This window comes from Pieris napi, chromosome 19 (genome assembly GCF_905475465.1).
Source record: "Pieris napi chromosome 19, ilPieNapi1.2, whole genome shotgun sequence".
Classification (NCBI taxonomy): Eukaryota; Metazoa; Arthropoda; class Insecta; order Lepidoptera; family Pieridae; genus Pieris; species Pieris napi.
This window is the reverse complement of record NC_062252.1, coordinates 1,245,303-1,264,316: the sequence shown is the minus strand read 5'-3', so window position 1 is coordinate 1,264,316 and position 19,014 is coordinate 1,245,303. Positions and strand designations below refer to the sequence as shown.

Below are 19,014 nucleotides of genomic sequence, written 5' to 3'. Positions count from 1 at the left end.
CATTTCATAAGTGTTGCTTCTAAAAAACTCCAATTCTCCACCGAAAAGGGGACAAATTCGACCCATTTGAAGGCAATAAAAAGTAAAATGCGAAGTATTTTTTATGTTATATCTACAAAAATGTATATATAATATTTACTTAGTCAAGTGATCTAATACAAAAATAACAAATATTTTATATTACGCATTAACTTTAATTACTATATTTTATCCATTAGCTGGCATCACTGTCAATTAATTCCAGGTTTACTAAACCTTTTTGAAAAATAAAATGTTACCTTTACTTTTGCGTTTTATACTGCTAGTGATGAAAGGAAACGTAATTATCACTCGCCGTAAAACCACTTTTAATGTAAACCAACAAATAAAATGTATCAATAGATTCAGATTCGTATTGAAATTGAAAAATGTGCCTGGCCAAAAGGTGTGTTATCTCTGACATGTCAAAAAATTATAGCTGTCAGAATTCTACGGAATAAAAAATCAGAGTATAGGCCGTTAGTGGATTATGAATTATTGTTTTTACCATAGACTGAGGTTCGTATTGAAGACTATCTATTCCTTCTGTACGAAGTGTGATATATTTAAGATACGAATTAGAATATGTAAGCCTAATTAATTGGAAATCGGTTCCAGGACCTCATTAAAGAATTTTACCAACTACCTAAAGAGTATTATTAATTCAAGCTTTTGAAATCTAACTTAATAATTGAAGTAAACTAATATCAATACTGTATAAAAAAGTTGATATAATTTAAAAAAGTCACATTAATAATGAAATTAAAAAAACTTACATTTAAGTTTATACAACCGCGCCCTCTCGATCTCCACCCTGGAATGCGGCACAACACTAGCCGCTTCTTGGAGTAATTTATCGATAACCTCCGGCGTTAGTGTCGCGTAGTCCTCACGATGTTCCCTCGATGATACGATGAATTTCTCTTGGAGTAATCGCGCTTGCAAAGCTGGTAGCTGGGGCAGCACTATACATAGATGGGTGCCGAGTTCTACCACCTAGAGTTAATTTAATAATAATTGGATATTAAGATTGTTATAAAGAGTAATGAAGTTAAAAAATCTTTTTTAATCCATTTTATATTTAACATATCTTCTCGCTTTTGTCTCGAAAAATTATGTCACCTGCTATCATTGAAACCAAAAGTGAAATTTTACGATGCGCACGCTCCGTGACACAAAATTCACAGAATGAAGTTGCCCACTAACGAATTCTTTTTAAACCAGCTGGGCGCCGAACGTGCGCGAGCGAGATGGGAATAAGACAATGTACAAGTAAAAAGAAATAGAATATGCGTGAAGTTAGCAGCTATGCCAAGAATTAAGAATGACCATAATGACATTTTAACAAAAAAACAAATTTAGAACCTTAATCGAAAAAAAGAATAAGAAATACAAAGGTCATATAGTTTGCGGCTGATCTCCTTTACGTGATGACCCCAGGACATGTTTTGCTACCGCGGCTCATAAATGGACTACCCAGTCAGTTATTAGACAGCCTAACTATAAATACAGTTGAAGAAATATTGTATATGCATTTGTCGAGCTACTAACAAAAAGGCTAGTGTTACATTAATACAAACCACAGTGGTTTTCAAATGAGTTAGAATTTAATAATCTGTAGAATAAATAAATAAAAATAAATTATTTTTACATTTCATTATAAATTTTAAATACTTACTTCCTCAAGTTCTTTCACGGTAGAAGAATCGCATTCATCCAAATCCATATTCAGTAATTCAGTCGCGCGATCTTCGAACTCTTCTGTTTGACGTAACACTTCCTTGACAGCCGATCCTATAAAAGATTTATTTATTTAAATACAAATAAAATAAACATTTAATGCGCCAGGTTTGACACCCCTATATATTTATGTTTTTGAAAATCTAATAATAATCCAACTCGGGGAAATAGTCAATGCTCCCTGGTACACTGTGGACCTCCATCGGAAACTTAATACAACCACCATAATCAAAAAGATTGCTGGAGCCCACGAATAAAGACTCCATCGACACGTGAACGTCGAGGCTATTCAATTTCTTGACACCACGGGCTTAGTGAGAAGATTGAAAAGAAAAATCCATTCGAATTAGTGAAGTGCGCGGTTAGTGTAAAAATAGTTTATACGTAGTGTCATTTAGACACTTTCTTATGTTAAATCCAGTATCCTTTGTAGTAAATTATGGTAATTTTAAATTATTTATTAGTCTTAAGTGAGGCTGTATATGATACATTGTCTTTGTGAAGAGACAATAAAAAAAATGTAATAAATGTATAGTTAATATACAGTAACGAAAACATATGTATACGTTTACCTACGCGCATATACGCAACTAACCTTCAGGCAAAACACAAGCCAATCCATCTATTTCAGCGGCAAATAACGTCAACTCGTGTATCGTCAGCTTATATTTGGGGTCATGGTGACGCGTACGTGTCCTCATCTTATTTAAATCAAGTTGTTGTATCACAGAAGCGCACTTTTCGGCATCTTCTATTGCAGTTTCAAGTGCTCGGACTAGTTCAGTTTTGTGTATCTGTATAAAGAATTATAAATTAGTAAAAAACTTAAAATAATTCAAATCAAATCTAAAATCATTTATTCATATAGGTAACACAATGTACACTTATTAACGTCAAAAAAGAAATGCATAATAAATGCGTCTAATTTTACATATACTGTCAGTTCTCAAATCAAAGGCGTAGAACGGAAGAGAAGAACTGGCAATAACCTCTCCGCCACTCTTTTTAATCGCCAAGTTTTTTGTTTTACACAATGTTTGTAAGGAGCTGCAACCTCCAGTCCCCTCTCCGGTGTAATTTGTTCCACATGTAATGATATGGATAAATGTTTTGTCAAGATCAAGAATGAAAATGCTTTTAATATGTCGAGTGTAATTTTCTCTTAAATGCTTATATGCCCCACAGAGGAAGTAAAAAAACTAAAATGGAAAAATTATGCACTAAGTATGCTATACAGTAGTAACTTAGAGCTAAGTCTCGACTCTTACGACCATTTGTGTCTGTATTTAAATACTCGAGTCACAACAATGTCATTAAATCCAACACATCTGCATGTCTTAGAGCGATAACGTTACGTAAAACATTTAAGTTTTAATGTCTGATGGATACTAATTAATGCTGCTTAATTTAATTGTCAGTCCCGTTACACACTATGTTTGATATATTATGGTTTCAGCGACCACCTTAAGACATATACTAAAAGCTAACCTAACAGTTAACATCAGTGTTAACTTCCAAAAACACAAAGCAAAGTTCAAGCTAACAGAACTCGCCAGTACCAGCAACACCGTCTGGAGCACAAACGTTATGGTGCCAATATCAAAAACTATTTCACATAAACATGTTAAATTTTGCTCATATATTCATGGCTGTACGTTCTTATTCTATTCTTCAGAAAATTTGGCTTCAAACTAGAATATCGAACATAATCAATGACTGTTTTAGTACTTAATAAACACGTTAATGCACTTATAATATTGAATATCATTATGTTTGTTATTCTAGTTAATAAAATAGTTTTGGCAACATACTATTATTAACAAAACACAAACTATTATTTACGAAACAAGTTATTTACAAAAATGTCAATGTTATACAGGCCCCATGTTGTACAATAAGCTGAATAAAATTCGGAATATTTATCCCCTTAATATCTATGAATGTAAAATAAAACTGGTTGAATGACTAAAAACTCATAAATATAATGAAATAGAAAACTTGTTTGCTAATATAGAATAATGAAATTTTCCGATTTTAAATATCTAACTTCAGACCTAAGAGTGTTCAAAATTTAATTTAAATATAAAATCTTAATACTAAATTCATATCTCAAATTCAAGTTTCTCATCCACAAGACTTAAAAATCTTTGTCAACTTATTTAGATTCTACCCTCATTTAGTTTAATAAACAATAAACATATAACCCGAATAAACTTCTAATGACAAACAACTTAACCAATTAATGATTTGTATTCTATAAATAATATATAATCAGCGAAATTGATAATTACTTTGAGATCATGTGCCCTCTTCAAGTGCGCCCTCAGGCCATCGAGGTCGCAAGTCTTGGGCGTGTCGGGGTCTAACGCGTTCTGCACAGCCTCCGCCCACTCACGGAACTGCTCCGACTTGCGTTTCAACTTCTCCAACATGGCCGGCAACTCGTCTAACGTGTAACGATATCTGCAAAAAGATTTTTTTTATTTCTGAACTTTCAAAATTAAACTACAATGCCTATTTTGTTCAGAGAAACCTAGAAGGTAATACTTACGATATATAAATATATGTCAGAGAATGCTGGGATTATCTTAAATGTGTTAGACCGTTCCTTTGGTTAATCATTGAAATTCCTTCTATTATGTTTTAGAATCATAATTTATTTAATTAGATTTTTTTGTTATTATTTAATTGTGTCATAGTTTGGAATAATTACTTAACGAATAATAGTACGAATATTGTTACGACCGATCAGAGCAGAGCAAATGCCACGAATGGGGCGCCATCTTGACTTTAGACAGTGCGTTCAGGAAACGCAGGAGAGTACTGATTGAGTATTCAGCGGAGCATTGTGATGATGAGAGGTTCGACCGTGTTGGATCTAATAGATTGTTATTAAAGATATGAACCCCCTGCTCGTTATAACTAAGGTAAAGTTTTATTTGTAGCGTTAGAAGGAATCAATCTAAATTAAATATTGTACGATAATTATTCGTGTCTTACTTTACTACACAGTTAATGACTACCTAGAAGAAAAAACACGTGGTATTATTTCTAGTTATATTGTTATTATTTTCTTTGTTATCTTAGAAGTGCTTTCAATATGTGTGTAATGGTGAATGTGGTAAATCACAGAACAGATTTAATTTTTTTTTACTTATTTAACTTTAATGACGTTATGGTTTATGACCTTTGAATAATTGTAATGTTGAGGGAGGGTAAAACTTGCTGAGTTCCTTGCCCGTTCTTCTCAGAACAAGGCCTCCTGGTAGTTTTGCAAACGGATGGTCTTGCTGTTTCGCGGGTTTTGTAAACGTTTTTGACATTCATATGCATGCGCCAAGACTCATGTAAACGGAATAAACGTATTTTGATTTTGTGCTCGCATTTTACGATAATATCGATGGAGTGACGATATTTCTCCAACATATAAGTTTTGAAGTTTATATATTTAAAAAAGTTAGGTCTCACAATGACCACGATACAAATAATGCAATAAAATCGTGTTTGATTATATTAAACGCTTTGCGCACTATAAATTCTGCCACATATGCGTTTCATACAATTATTGATCTAGTTTAATTAATAAGGTTTGATTCAATATATAAAATAACTAACATCTCAAATCATACTTCTCTTTTGGTTTCGATTGTATGTTATATTGTTAAATTAATTTGAATGTTATTTTTTAATTATGATAATTAAGCGACTTTAAACCATGAGGTCGTACGTTCGAATCACGGCCGTGCATCAATGGATGTTTCTTTAGCGAAGACCCATTTAGGCATGTCGCGCACTAGACTATTTTTAGCTGAAAAATTAATATCTTTGAACTGTAAATGATTAGATTCTTACCTAAGTTTATGCACAGCGGGTGAACAATCGCACAACTGATGGAAATGTCTCAAGCACGCAACGTGTTGCGTACACGTGCACGTGACGCACGAGAGGAAGCACGTGGTCTTGCAGAGGTGGCACTGCCGCTCGTCGTCTGGGAGGAGTTCGAACGCTTCTCTTTCCGCTTCGGTAACGCCCTGAATGTTATATTTTTTAACATATATTACTAATTTTAATCTTACACTTTAACTTTATTGATTTAATGAAGGAACTACGCAAAATACGTCAGTGTCTGAAAAAAAAGGTATTATTCCTAAAAACTTACCCAGTCCAAGAGTGCCTTCCTCAATTTCCTCTCATCATGAAGCATGGTCCTCATATCTCTATAGGCCGCTAACGCGACAGTGAGACTGAGCGAATCTGCCTCTAACGCCATTTTGCATACTAATTCGTCATGCGAGAATACACAATAACGGCGTAGCGTCGAATAGTGGCCGATACATTCGCGACCCATTTTTAGCTGAAATAAATATAATAACGTCAATATATAATCTCCGTTAATGAATGATGACATCATCATTCTTGAGGCTCGGAAGAATAATTCGCCAGGAATAAAACCTGAGGCCTCTGAAGTATGTAAATGTAAAAGGCAAATTGTGACAAACAATATTTAAAAAAAAAATTTTGACACATTGAATATTTCGAATACTTCTTAGTCCGGTCACATTTGAAATAATAAAATTTCCAGGGAGCTAAAAATTGGTGGAGATTTTGTTGCTCACATAGGGTCGATGGGGATTTTTACTTTATTTGTAATGGTAAACCCCAGCTCTCCACCAATTTTTGTTATTAGACCACTATTGACCACTATTTTTATGTCTAATTTGACCGTACTATCAAGACAAATCAATCTTTAATTATTAGGTTTCAACATTAAAAATGATATCCTATAAAAACTTTAAATTCATTAATTCAAAAATTAGAGTTAATTCTAAAGTCCGTCTTGTTTTTAATTTATGAATATATAATATAGGGATGGACTAAGAAATTAAAAAAAAAAACAACATATTTCTCACCCAATCAGCTGGTGTAAAGTTAACCGCTTCAGCAAAATTGTATCCTTGGTTGAACCCGGCGTGGTAAGCGCGAGGGAAGGTTATGACGAATTCGCCCGCGTGCTGATCCGTCCTATACAAATAAACAATTGTTTAACAAATATAAAAATCAATTACAAATGAATACCATTTAATAACGAAGAACGAATAAATAAATGAATATTTGTGTGAAAGACTGCAGCCTTGCGATTCTGTAACTCACTTTTCAAACTCAAACAGCGGCGGTCGCGCTAAAAATCAGTCGTGAAGCAGTCATTTTATGATTTGGCATTCTGATAAGGAGGGAGTTTGTAGTTTATTGTTAATCTGAATGCCAAAACGTAAAATGACTGTGTGACTGTGTGTGTGAGTTCGAAAAGTGAGTTACAGAATCGCAAGGCTGCTACGGAAACAGTGACGTATGAAGAGGTCAGTGACCTCATGGTAATGACCGCAACGTTAGAACACCACACGCTCCTCCCTTACATTATGAACAATCATTTGAGACAACACTTTACGTACACAGTGCAAATAATATCTTTGTTTCATAACGAGATTAACAATTTTAAGCACTGCGTCAGAATTCAAGAAAATAAATTTTTTGGTTTAAAATTTTTTAACTAGAACTTTTTAAGCTTAGAAGTATACAATTATTCTGTTGTCTCCAGTATATTTTCTCAATGTCTTGTAAGTGTGCCTAAAAACAAATCCTTACCTATAAACAGGCACGCCAGCCTTCATGAGGACATTGGGATTCATGATGGTAACGAGCTGATGCAGCAGGTCTGGTTGCAGCTGGAACAGCTCTGGGGCTTCGGCCTTCATTGCTGCCTCGAACTGTTCCGCCTTGGAGGATGGTACTCCATACCTGAGGATGGGAAAAACATTATTAATTTGCACATATAGAAAAAACTTTAGAGGTGTCAAGGGACACCCGGATGGAACGAAATTCCTTTCGATTAATTTATATGTTAATTGGTATCATAAAAGTATGATAGATTTTCTCGACACCAATCTTACGACGAAAAAAAAAAGCCAACATCACGAGGTGTTCCCAGGCGGTCACCCATCCAAGTACTGACCTCGCCCGACATTGCTTAACTTCGGTGATCGGACGAGAACCGGTGTATTACAATAGCAAATAGCAAAAAAGTGTCGTGATAACTTTTCACAACGCGCGATAAGGAACTTCGTTCCAAAAAATACATTAAAACTTTAACTGACTTCAACTCATTATCAACATTATTTACATTAGATACATATGCCCTTCAGAAATACTCTCAAAACTACTGAACTGATTTCGATGAAACTTAAAGTGTTCTCTACCCTGTAATCTACCTAATTCCAGGTATTAAAGTCTCGGTACTGCTTTAAATATGTTGATCAAAATACTTGTCACATACCATGTCTTCGCTTCACCCCAATGTAGGTAATTGATTGAGTAACTCCAGTGATCTTCGTTGTGCCAGCAGAATGTGGCAAAGCACATACCGACATACAACCACGGAACCTAAAAAGTTACATTGTTTTTTTAATATGAAATACAAAGTTATAGTTAATTATTTCTGATTATAGATTAACAACAAATCGCTATTGCTCAAAGAAATAAAATAATCAAAACATTATAATCATGAAACCTTCAACACATTGCAACATCATGGGTTTTTTTTGCAGAACAGGGGGCAAACGGGCAGGAGGCTCATCTGATGTTAAGTGATACCGCCGCCCATGGACACTCTTAATGCCAGAGGGCTCGCGAGTGCGTTGCCGGCCTTTTAAGAGTTGGTACGCTCTTTTCTTGAAGGACTCTAAGTCGAATTGGTTCCGAAATACTTCAGTGGATAGCTGGTTCCACAAAGTGGTGGTGCGCGGCAAAAACTGCCTTGAAAAACGCTCAGTTGTGGAATGGCGGACGTCGATATAATAATAACTGTGTGATAGCAACCTTACCTTGCTCAAGTCTTAAAATAAATTAAAGAAGCAAGAAAATATAAAAAGCCTAATATATATATATATATATGGGTATATTAAAAATTTATTACCTTCATGCCTGATATATCAGCATTAATATGTCCCAATACTGAACCCTCCAAAACAGGCAAATTATTTAAATTCCAACTCGACTCAGCATATTGTTGTTCACCGGGATATAGATGTGCGCTTGACTTTGTTGGGAATCCTGTCAAAAATATTTCAGATATTATTTTTACCAGCCTAATACGAGTCTAAAATGTACAGGTTATTTTAAACACCCCTTTAGAAATGAAAAAAAAAAAACTGAAAAATTCAACAAATATATTAAAAATATTGGTTTTTATTTAATAGATCATATTAAATTAGATTTTAACTTTAACATACATATTGTTAATCAGATTTTGACAAAATGGTGTTGCATTGATCAGTCCATGCAAAGTCTAAATACATTACCTGATCCATGATCCATAGAGTGTAGATCTGCTCCATATTCAACTGTGACATCCTCGTCTATGGAAGAGACAACTCGCCAAAATTCTCTCTCCACTGTTGAAGTTGGCACCATCTATTAAAAAAAATCAATTACTATGTTTTACCAATAAAGTACTATAAGATTAAGGTTGACAATTGACATGTGTCAAGTTTTCAACTACTAAACATAGATGGCGCAATGTATATGAAATAAATTAAAAGTTATGACAGCACGAAAACTAAATTCACCTTAATTAAAAATATTCATAAAAACAAAATTTAACAGAAGTAAAAAGGTACTTTTGTTAAAAATTATTTAGTTTTTATCAATAAAGGGATTACTTATCTATGGTTTTCTAGAACATCAAACTGAAATCTAGTTTTTTTATCGGCAATTTAAATCCAGTTTCAGTCTGTCAAACCATTTTTTTTATGTAGTTTGACACTGACTAATACTGGTATTATTTGTTCATTACCATTTTCAGCCTAAATTAGGAATTATTTTTCACTTTTTAGTTTGATGTGCTTTAAAAGCGTGTTTTTAGTTTTTTTAAACTATTATCTGTTTTTTATTTTTTAGTTAAATTTTTTTTTCGGATTATTGCATTGTCATCGATCTTTGACAGGTGCGCAAAATTTGAATATAATCTGTCCGTTTAAAGTGGGTCAAAATCGATTCCGAAGGAGTCGGTTACATACATACAGGTGAAGCTTATATAAAGCGTGTAAAAACTAAGATAATTGTAAGGCCTGATACTTACATGTACAGGCATGTTAAAGTAATCCGATTTGAATTGATCTGCCATTTCTCCGAATTGTTGTAAGGTGTATTCACGGGACGCTTGCTCGAACCCAAAAGCTGCCGCTGGTTTTGATACCTGTACATAAATATATTCAATTAGTACCTTACATACTTTATGAGAATAAATACATAATTATAATAGTCAATAATCATAAATCAATTAATATATATAAATATATATGTATGATTTTTCTAAATGTTTAATGTAAGCGCAATATTGTAAAAAAAAAATGTTAAATTATAATTCAAAGTTAGACGCTACGAACGAAATAAAAATATATAAAAACATCCGTCGCAGCTGTAGTTCAAAAAACCTTACTAGGAAATTTTAATTTCTCTATACCCATTCTTGACTTCATACAAGTATATGATATGTTTAATGGTCTAAGATCCCGATATACAACGACCTTCACCGAGATGCTTATTTAATGAAACGTATTTTATATTTAATTTAATATGTCAATAAATATAATCCATATGGGTTGCCTAGCAAATTTTAGTCCAGAATATGTTAATTAATATTAAAAAAAAAATTTAAACTTTTCACCGGTATGATTATTAGATAAATTCTATACCAATCGAAAGTATGAAGCCCATAGAATATGCAAACGTTAGGTTGTTTTTAAGGAATTAATTATTTATGTGTATATTTTTTATGTGACACTAAAGTATATATATACATCTTTAGTAAAAAAAGAAAGTTATAATGATACATATATAATACTACCCTGATTAAAAATATTGATTGAAAAAAGTTAAAAAAATTTACTTCATGCAAATTATAAAAAAATATTTTTTTTTTAAATATTAATTAAACATACTTATTTTTATATTAATTATTCATTTAAACTATATTTATTTTTAATACTCTAATTGTTTTTAATCGATATTCTATTATGATTGCAGTAAAAATGTCACAATTCTCATGTAATATACAAACCTCCTCAGCCAAGCAGACGGGGCATCGCCAATCACCCTTAGGTACATCAGCCAGGGGTGGCACAAGGCAGAAAGTGTGGTATGAGTCATCACACCCGTCACAGAGTAACATTTGCTCTTCGATGTCACCCCTACCGCAAATGTGGCACATGTATTTCGCCAACTGTTTGGAAATAGTTATTATAGTCAAGTCCAATAAGATCTGGGACAGGTAAATGAGTTTTTTTTAATGAGTTTTTTCTAAACTCGTGCACCTGTCATAGATAGATCATCATACTTATAAATATACTAGCTGCCCCCGCGAACTTCGTTTCTCCTTAATGTGATTTTACTTAGCCTACCTTTTTCTCTAAATAAACCTCAAAGTTCAAGTCATAAGATTTTAATTAACAAATAAAAAATAAGGGTTGGTAATAGAGGGGTGAAAATTTAGGGTTGTGTATATTTTTTAATCGCACATTATAAAAAAATAAAATTTCGTCCAAAAAATAAAATGTTAGAGGTGGACAACCCTTATCACTTAGAGGTATGAAAAATAGATAGTAGCCGATTCTCAGACCTACTAAATATGAATATAAAATTTGATAAAAATCGGTCAAGTCGTTTCGGAGGAGTATGGTCACTAACATTGTGACACGAGAATTTTATATACAGTAGAACCTCTATAAGTCGAACATCAAGGGAGACGCCAAAAAATTCGAGTTATAGAGTTTTCAACTTATGGAGGATTTCGACTTAGGCGGATTTTGATTCGACATAAAGAGTTTGAGGTTTATTCTTATAAATTGAACACCTGACACAAAGCAAGCAAACACGTGTTTCCATGAGTCATAAATTTATTATTGTATACTCCTAAAATGTTTTCTAAGAAACAATAGTGTACTCACATTGTCGGCAAGTTCTTAAAGTCGGTAACTTATTTTTGTTCGAACAATAGAGATAATAAATTCCAAATGATCAAGTTGTAAAGGTTGTAAAATAAAACGTTCCTATGTTCGAGATACAGACGTCAAATTTAATTTTTCGAGTTATAGAGTGAAAATATGTACCAAAATGGCTTGGAGGGACTCGGTGATTATTTCGATTAACAGAGGGTCAAGATTTCAAGTAATGGAGGTTTTGGTGTTTTAAGGGAAGGGAACAAAACATTTTTTCGAGATTTGGAGGTTTTTGACTTATCGAGGTTCGACTTAACGAGGTTCTACTGTATAAGACAATACATCACCTATGTCAGAATTTTAACTTATTTCTTAAAATCTGTTTTCGAAACTTAGAAAATTAATAAAGCAATTACTCACAGGGTCCAAAGGCCGTGGCGTAGTTACAGGCGGCGCAGGCACAGGTGCTGGAGTAACTGACACGGTCATATTACTCAAGCGATGCTCGCGTAATTTCGTCGATCTTAGGACACGAGCGCGTGCGCCACACGACGCAGCACTCGACATCCATTTGTTTTCACGGGGACCTTTTATGACCATGCACGATTAGTTATACAATACGAGCGGTTTCGTTGCAATTAGTAATAAAAATAATTGTTTTTTTTGGCAATCGGATCAAATTTGATCTAGTATATGTATTATGTACACCCGATATTTGAAACACACGGATTATGTAATATGAAAATATTATATTGAAATCGAAATAACATCGAAAATTAGGGTAGACCCCGCAGGGTAATTTTGCCATGGCAACGCAAGACTTGGGGTCGCATTCAAACTTGTAACTATGATATGCTATACAAACAATAAATACAAGTTTTAAACATACAAAGCCAGTCATTTAATTCCGATATTCTGTTCCAAGTACGTTATTACTTTTGGGAAGAAATATTTATATTGAAGAGATTCAAATACATTTATTAGCCTGTAAATACAAAATAATAAATGAAACAAACATAAATCATGTCATACTCACTCCTCCGATTCTCGGTAGGTTCCTCCTTAATAGGCGTCTTCTTCTCATCGGTCCCGGGCAAAGCTCCCTCAGTGTGGCTGCCTTCAGCCGCCTCGGGCTCCGATGTCTTGTACCGGCGCCCGGGGGGCGGAGTTGCCGCTGGGCCTTTGCTGCTCGACCGGCTACGAGCGTTCACCTTTTCAGGCGTTTGCTCGGTTTTTACTTCAATTTTCTAGTGAAAAAAAAGTTCAATAGATTTTGGATAGAAACCGAAAACTTATTGGATTATCATCTATTATTAGAATCATATCATTAGGATGACAGAGTCGAGACTGAGCGCTAAGTATGACTGTTGTCATTGTCAAATCCAATTACAACTTATTATAGTTGTTTACATTGACATGAATAAAACGTAAATTAACTCCAATAAAAAAAAAACACAAATATTCCTGTCATGTTTTACTAATAAATTTCCTTTTAGAAACTAAATATTTATAAACACTTCGTTGCAAGTCTACAGAAATACAGAACAATTGAAATAATTAAATAAAAAGGAGGGCAACTGGCGGCGTTATCGCTTTCGAGCGATCTCCTCCAAGCAACCACTGTGAGAAAAGAAAATAGCAAAAAAGATAAGGTAAGTTAAAGTTACTTAGACAAACTATAATAAACTGAAAAGGACACATTTTTTATACATGTGTCTTTACTAAGACATCATGGAACATTACGATCTAGCCTAACTTAAGACTAATAAGTAATTTGAGTCTAATCTAATTTACTAAAAAGGATTTTTATCACAAGGAAGTGTCCAATAACACTACTTACAGTCTCTATTAAATCTCTCTATTATATCTAAAGACTTAAAGGGAAGAACTTGTGTTCTATTTTTTCACTCAATGAACATGAAAAAGTGCATATATAAATGATATGCTACGGAGCCCCCATGAAAAATGGAGTAATATATTGACAGATAACGTGCCCTAGAGACGGGAAACGAAGAGGGTGACAACGCAAAATGGGAGGAGGAACTCAAATAAACAGTAGGCTACAACTAGAGAAGAGTCGCAAAGGAAAGAGAACAGTAGAAAGGGTTAGAGGAGACCTAGAGGCACACCTAACTCCCGAGATATACTGTAGTGAAAATATATTAAAGATCACAGGTCAGAGTTTCGGAATATAAAGGCTATATTATTATTATTTAAATATGAAGTTATTAAACATGAATGCGAATTGCATTTTACATGTGTTACATTGCAAATGACGTCGTTGTTGTATTAGGGTTAATGCTATACTAAACGATACTTCGGCGACTAGTTAAAATATGTTAATGTTGAGTTAAATATACTAAAATATCATAGGTACAAATAGCGAAATCTATATATAGTAAATAAAAAATATTTTTCTTCGGCTTAGTCACATGCACAACATTCGGCTGTTCTTTTAAGTATTCTTGTGACAAATAATATACGAATTAAGGGATTAAAATGAAGTTACATAGTTTTAACATATATTTATAACACAAATACATGGTGACGTCATAAACCTTAGATATTCAATATGTCATATGCCATTTTATAAACGGGAGCAATACTTAGCACTAAGTCTCGCCTCAGAATTGTTGTTGCACCGTGCATGAATCTCTATTCAACTACTACTGACTACAATAATAAAAAACAGGGGTTGATTGTAGAGGGGTGAAAATTAGGGGTTGTAAATATTTTTGTATGTATCTTAAAAAAATAAAAACAAAAAAAAATTGTCTAAAAAATAAAATAAATTTCTGGGGTGGACACCCCTTATCATTTAGGGGGTTGAAAGATAGATAGTAGCAGATTCTTAGACTTACTGAAAATGCATAAAAAAAATTATAAGAATTGGTCGAGCCGTTTCGGAGGAGTATGGGAACGAAAATTGTGACACGAGAATTTTATATATTAGATAATTAATGCAAATTTAAACTATATTAAGTAATACCATATTCCACCGCGCAGCTACCTATATACTTAGTGAGCATACAGCAGCGAGCATATAGAATATATTATTTCTATTCAATATATATGCGAACAATGTCACAATGCAACCTCGCAACTTACTAATTATGTAATGCAATTATTTAACCTTCAATAGTTTAATTGTTATCTGATTTTCACAACAAATATTTATAAATTATTAACATATCTTTAATCGGTGGACAAGTTTATGTAAAATTTCTGGATCATTATTTCTTTATTCAATTAATTTGGAATAGGATATTACCCAAACACTATTATTTAATCGCCTTAAAACTGAAATGGAAATGGGCCGCCGTAGCCATCCCAACCCGCTGGAGGGGGACCCACAAGAAAAATAAACGTGGGAAGACCACAAAAGCGACGGGCTGACGACATCCTAAAGGTTTCTGGAGAAATGGATGGAGGAAGCAAAGAACAGATTCAGAAGCAAAGAGGTCCAGACTGAACAAGAAGTAATGGAAATAACTAAAGTTTAGTCTACTTTAGTTAATATATAAATAGTATATAATAACAAAACTAACACCCATCTGATTTGTAATTTTTATAGTATGGAACAGTGACTTTATTATTATTATTAACTAATAAAAATGTGAGTAAAGTACAAATTCTAGATAGAATTCTGTTGAATACACTTTATTTAAAAAAAAAATAGCAAGTATTTTAACAATATTTTGGCACTGACATTTAAGCGCGACACTTTGATTTCGTAGAAAAAATATGGCAGTTGACGCATGAAGAAGACAAGCTAAATCAGTCGTAATTTGCACTCCCACGCAACGCACGCGTCCCCGTATTATGTATTCGATATTTATAATGTTATGGATCACAGTAAATAGCATTCATTGTTAAATACTTTACAACGGCAGTAAGTATTGAACTTATGAGGCCAATTTTTAAGGATATTCTTTATTGTAATTTTTAGTTGGCTAAATCGGACACACAATTCTCCTAAAATAACATTCTATAGATTGGAAGTATGACAACAAGTCCACACAAACACAATAAACACACAAAGTCAAAATGCGTGACTCTTTCAATTGGAGTTCCTGCTTACTGCTCTCGTCATCCCATTCAGTGAGCCTATATCAATCTATCTAAAGGTGAAGCAGGTAAGAAACTGCGACTGATGAAATATGGTATACATCTAGAAAATATTTTATCAGCCATAAGAATTCACGAGACGGCTGAACAATGAATACGAGAAATACCTATAATGTCGTCTTTGTGCAATAGACCAATGCCCATTATTAAGTTAAGTATTGATTAGTAGAAATTAGAGAATTATCACTAAATAAATTCAAAGCCCTCGTTAAACGAAAATTAATCAACAAAGCTTTTTATAAATTTGAGGACTACTTAAATGATCCTAATCCTTGGGATTGAATTGCTCCAGTTCAAACAATTTGTATGACAATACTTGGCGATTAAAAAGAGTGGCGGAAAGTTTCTTGCCAGTTCTTCTTACCCGCTCTACGCCCTTGACTTGCGAACTGATAGTAAATGTAAATTTACGATTAATTTAACTTGACGATTCAAAAGTGTACTTGGTTACCCACTTGAATAAAGATATTTTGAGTTTGAGTTTGAGTTTAGTACCTTTCCAATTAACGATAGATGTAGCATAAAATGAAATATCTGCTGTACCTATCATAGAAACTAAATAAACAAACATACCGTCTCCTTATTGTCCCCCACAGCGCCGTTATTTTTGAACACGTCATAAGGGTAGAGGATGCGTTCATAATGGTTCTTCATTATTGACCCAATGCCTTTGCCCTGAGGGTGACCCATACGACGGGCGATTTTTGACCACTTCCGCTCCGCAGAACATACTTCAAAACCGCCTACAGATAAAAATAGATGATATATAATTTATTAGCAACAAATCCAGTCATAAGAACTGTATTTCAGTGACTTCCCAGTTACATACAATAAAATTAAACAATAAAATGAATAAAAAAAAACATCTTACCAGCCTCCTTCACAATCTTATGTAAAGCATACAAGTCCAGCGGCTTCCTTTCAACAGTAGGTATCTTCAGAACAGAACCTTGTAGCTCCCAGAATTTTATGATTTGGTCTAGGAAATTTAGCTTCACACGTGTGATAGCCTATAAGAAAAAAACATATAATTTCTTAAAACTTGAAATCAGCATTTCAAACCAATATATGTATAAATAACAATATTATTTATATAATTTTTTGTTCAGACCTAAAAAATAAAAGCAAATTTACTTTTGTACTACAACCAATAAAGTTAACACAATGATATTAAAAATGAATTAGCATACACTTTTACATTATATTTTTCATATTTCTAAATACTATGTAATGTTTATATCTGTGTTTAGGTCATAACTTCATAACCTTTGCAGTTGGTAGGATAATGAACTTTCTCATGTTAGTCTTCCGCCATTTCCTTTGTTTTAAATTGTTGATTTTATTGTGATGCAGAGAGAAAAACATACAATTACCTTTATAAAATATGCAGTAAAATAATCCTGATACAAAAGCTATATTGCATAACCGTCACTATAATTCAGGTTCTTTGATGGACAAATTAAAATAATGGATGCAACAAGTAAAAAGCAATATAATTTTGTAAAACCACAAAAAATTCAAACCATTATTTTAAAAATATTCATTATGTTCATAGAGATAGCCCAGCCTTGTCATTTAAAATCTGATATAAAAAATAATATTTAAAAGTCTGAAATGGATTAATTACTTAGATTTAAAGAATTTATTAAAACATACCTCTAATTCATTAAGCCGTTGAATTCTTGGTGTAAATCGTAGACGATCGACATCTACAGCAAATGGTGGCTGCCAATGCTGAAAATATATATTAAACTTATAATACACCCAACTTTATCCTCCCATTTTGTCTAATAGACATAATATCTAATACATTTAGGTCTGTTTCAAGGATATTTTTTCTGTAAAGGCACACTGACACTTAGCTTTCTGTGCCATACACGCATAGTAAATTTTTGTGGCTATGATATGACAGTTTTCTCATAACACTATTGTTCACAGTATAAAAAACAAAGTACCTAATGATAAAATGTATAAGTAAAAAATTTGTGTCCATGCTTGAATTATGTTGTTTTCTTAGCTAAGTGATCACACCAGACCAGCACAGAAAATCACATTACCTAAGTATATTATAAACGTACATGCTTTTAGCTAAGTATAAGAACCTAAAAAAACTTTATCATTTAATGGACACTCAAGGACACTTATAGCTGAAACTGCTTTAATCAAAGTTATCACATACTTATAGTAACTCAGCACACTTTTATCTCAAATTAAATGATCTATATTTATTCAACTATTACTACTAAAAAATTTAAACATTTAGTTGATAGTTTGGTTTAATAATACCTTTACCTTATATTCTATAACAAAAAATGGCGTCTTTACTACTACTTTAAAATTAAAGTATAACTTGAATACCAAGAAACACAGGTATGCAAAATTTTGCGCTAAGTGTGACTACCGTAAGTCTAAAACATTTGTTTGAGCTAAGGCTCATTTATGAATCTCACCCCTCATCAGAGTAGGTCATACATTCACTTTAAATACTATTTTTTAAATTCAGAAACAAATATAAATTGAAAAATAATTGTATCAAACTCAACTTTAATCATATAGGCAACCAAGTACACTTATGAACGTCAACAGAAAAGATATTAAACCAGTTCCCAAGTCAAGGGCATAGAGCGGGCAAGAAGAACTGGCAAGAAAGTTTCCTCCACTCTTTTTAATTACTAAGTTTTGAGACATACAAATTGTTTGAACTGGAGCAAATCAATCCCAAGTTCTAGGATCATTTCAAATTTATAAAAAGCTTTATAGATTAATTTACGTTTAACCAGAGTTTTGAATTTATTCAGCGATAATTCTCTAATTTCGCTTGGGAGTTTACTGTAAGAACAAATACAATTTCCATATAAGGAGTGGTTTATCTTCTGGAGCCTGGTTGGTCATACGCCTTGCTAAAGTTCTGTTACGAGTATTATACTGGGGAAAATCACCATTTGTTTTAAAATGGTTTATATTATTTTGTACATACAAGGCTTCAAGAATACATTGACCAGATAGTGTCATCATATCACCATATGAATAAGGAAAAAGGTTCAATTTATGGTTTCATATTAAAATGTTAAAGATTTGTCATATACTGTATCATGAACTGTAACTATAGAGTGCCAAACCATTTATGCTAAATACC

The 19,014-nt window shown here is 33.0% G+C and overlaps 1 protein-coding gene across 1 annotated transcript in view; it reads right to left on the bottom strand.

Annotated features, from left to right (window-relative positions):
- Positions 1-19,014, bottom strand: part of LOC125059045 (lysine-specific demethylase lid-like) — a 34,855-nt gene that overhangs the window by 14,627 nt on the left and 1,214 nt on the right. Inside the window, exons 2-19 of the mRNA XM_047663226.1 lie at positions 17,535-17,612; positions 16,750-16,888; positions 16,452-16,621; positions 12,787-12,997; positions 12,171-12,337; positions 10,874-11,035; positions 9,893-10,009; positions 9,114-9,225; positions 8,729-8,865; positions 8,090-8,196; positions 7,402-7,554; positions 6,669-6,780; positions 5,918-6,112; positions 5,611-5,789; positions 4,050-4,221; positions 2,354-2,552; positions 1,697-1,812; positions 795-1,014 (exon numbers count right to left, since the gene is read on the bottom strand). Of these exons, the coding sequence (XP_047519182.1) occupies positions 795-1,014; positions 1,697-1,812; positions 2,354-2,552; positions 4,050-4,221; positions 5,611-5,789; positions 5,918-6,112; positions 6,669-6,780; positions 7,402-7,554; positions 8,090-8,196; positions 8,729-8,865; positions 9,114-9,225; positions 9,893-10,009; positions 10,874-11,035; positions 12,171-12,337; positions 12,787-12,997; positions 16,452-16,621; positions 16,750-16,888; positions 17,535-17,612 (2,746 nt within the window). The remainder of the gene's footprint in view (positions 1-794; positions 1,015-1,696; positions 1,813-2,353; positions 2,553-4,049; positions 4,222-5,610; positions 5,790-5,917; positions 6,113-6,668; positions 6,781-7,401; positions 7,555-8,089; positions 8,197-8,728; positions 8,866-9,113; positions 9,226-9,892; positions 10,010-10,873; positions 11,036-12,170; positions 12,338-12,786; positions 12,998-16,451; positions 16,622-16,749; positions 16,889-17,534; positions 17,613-19,014) is intronic.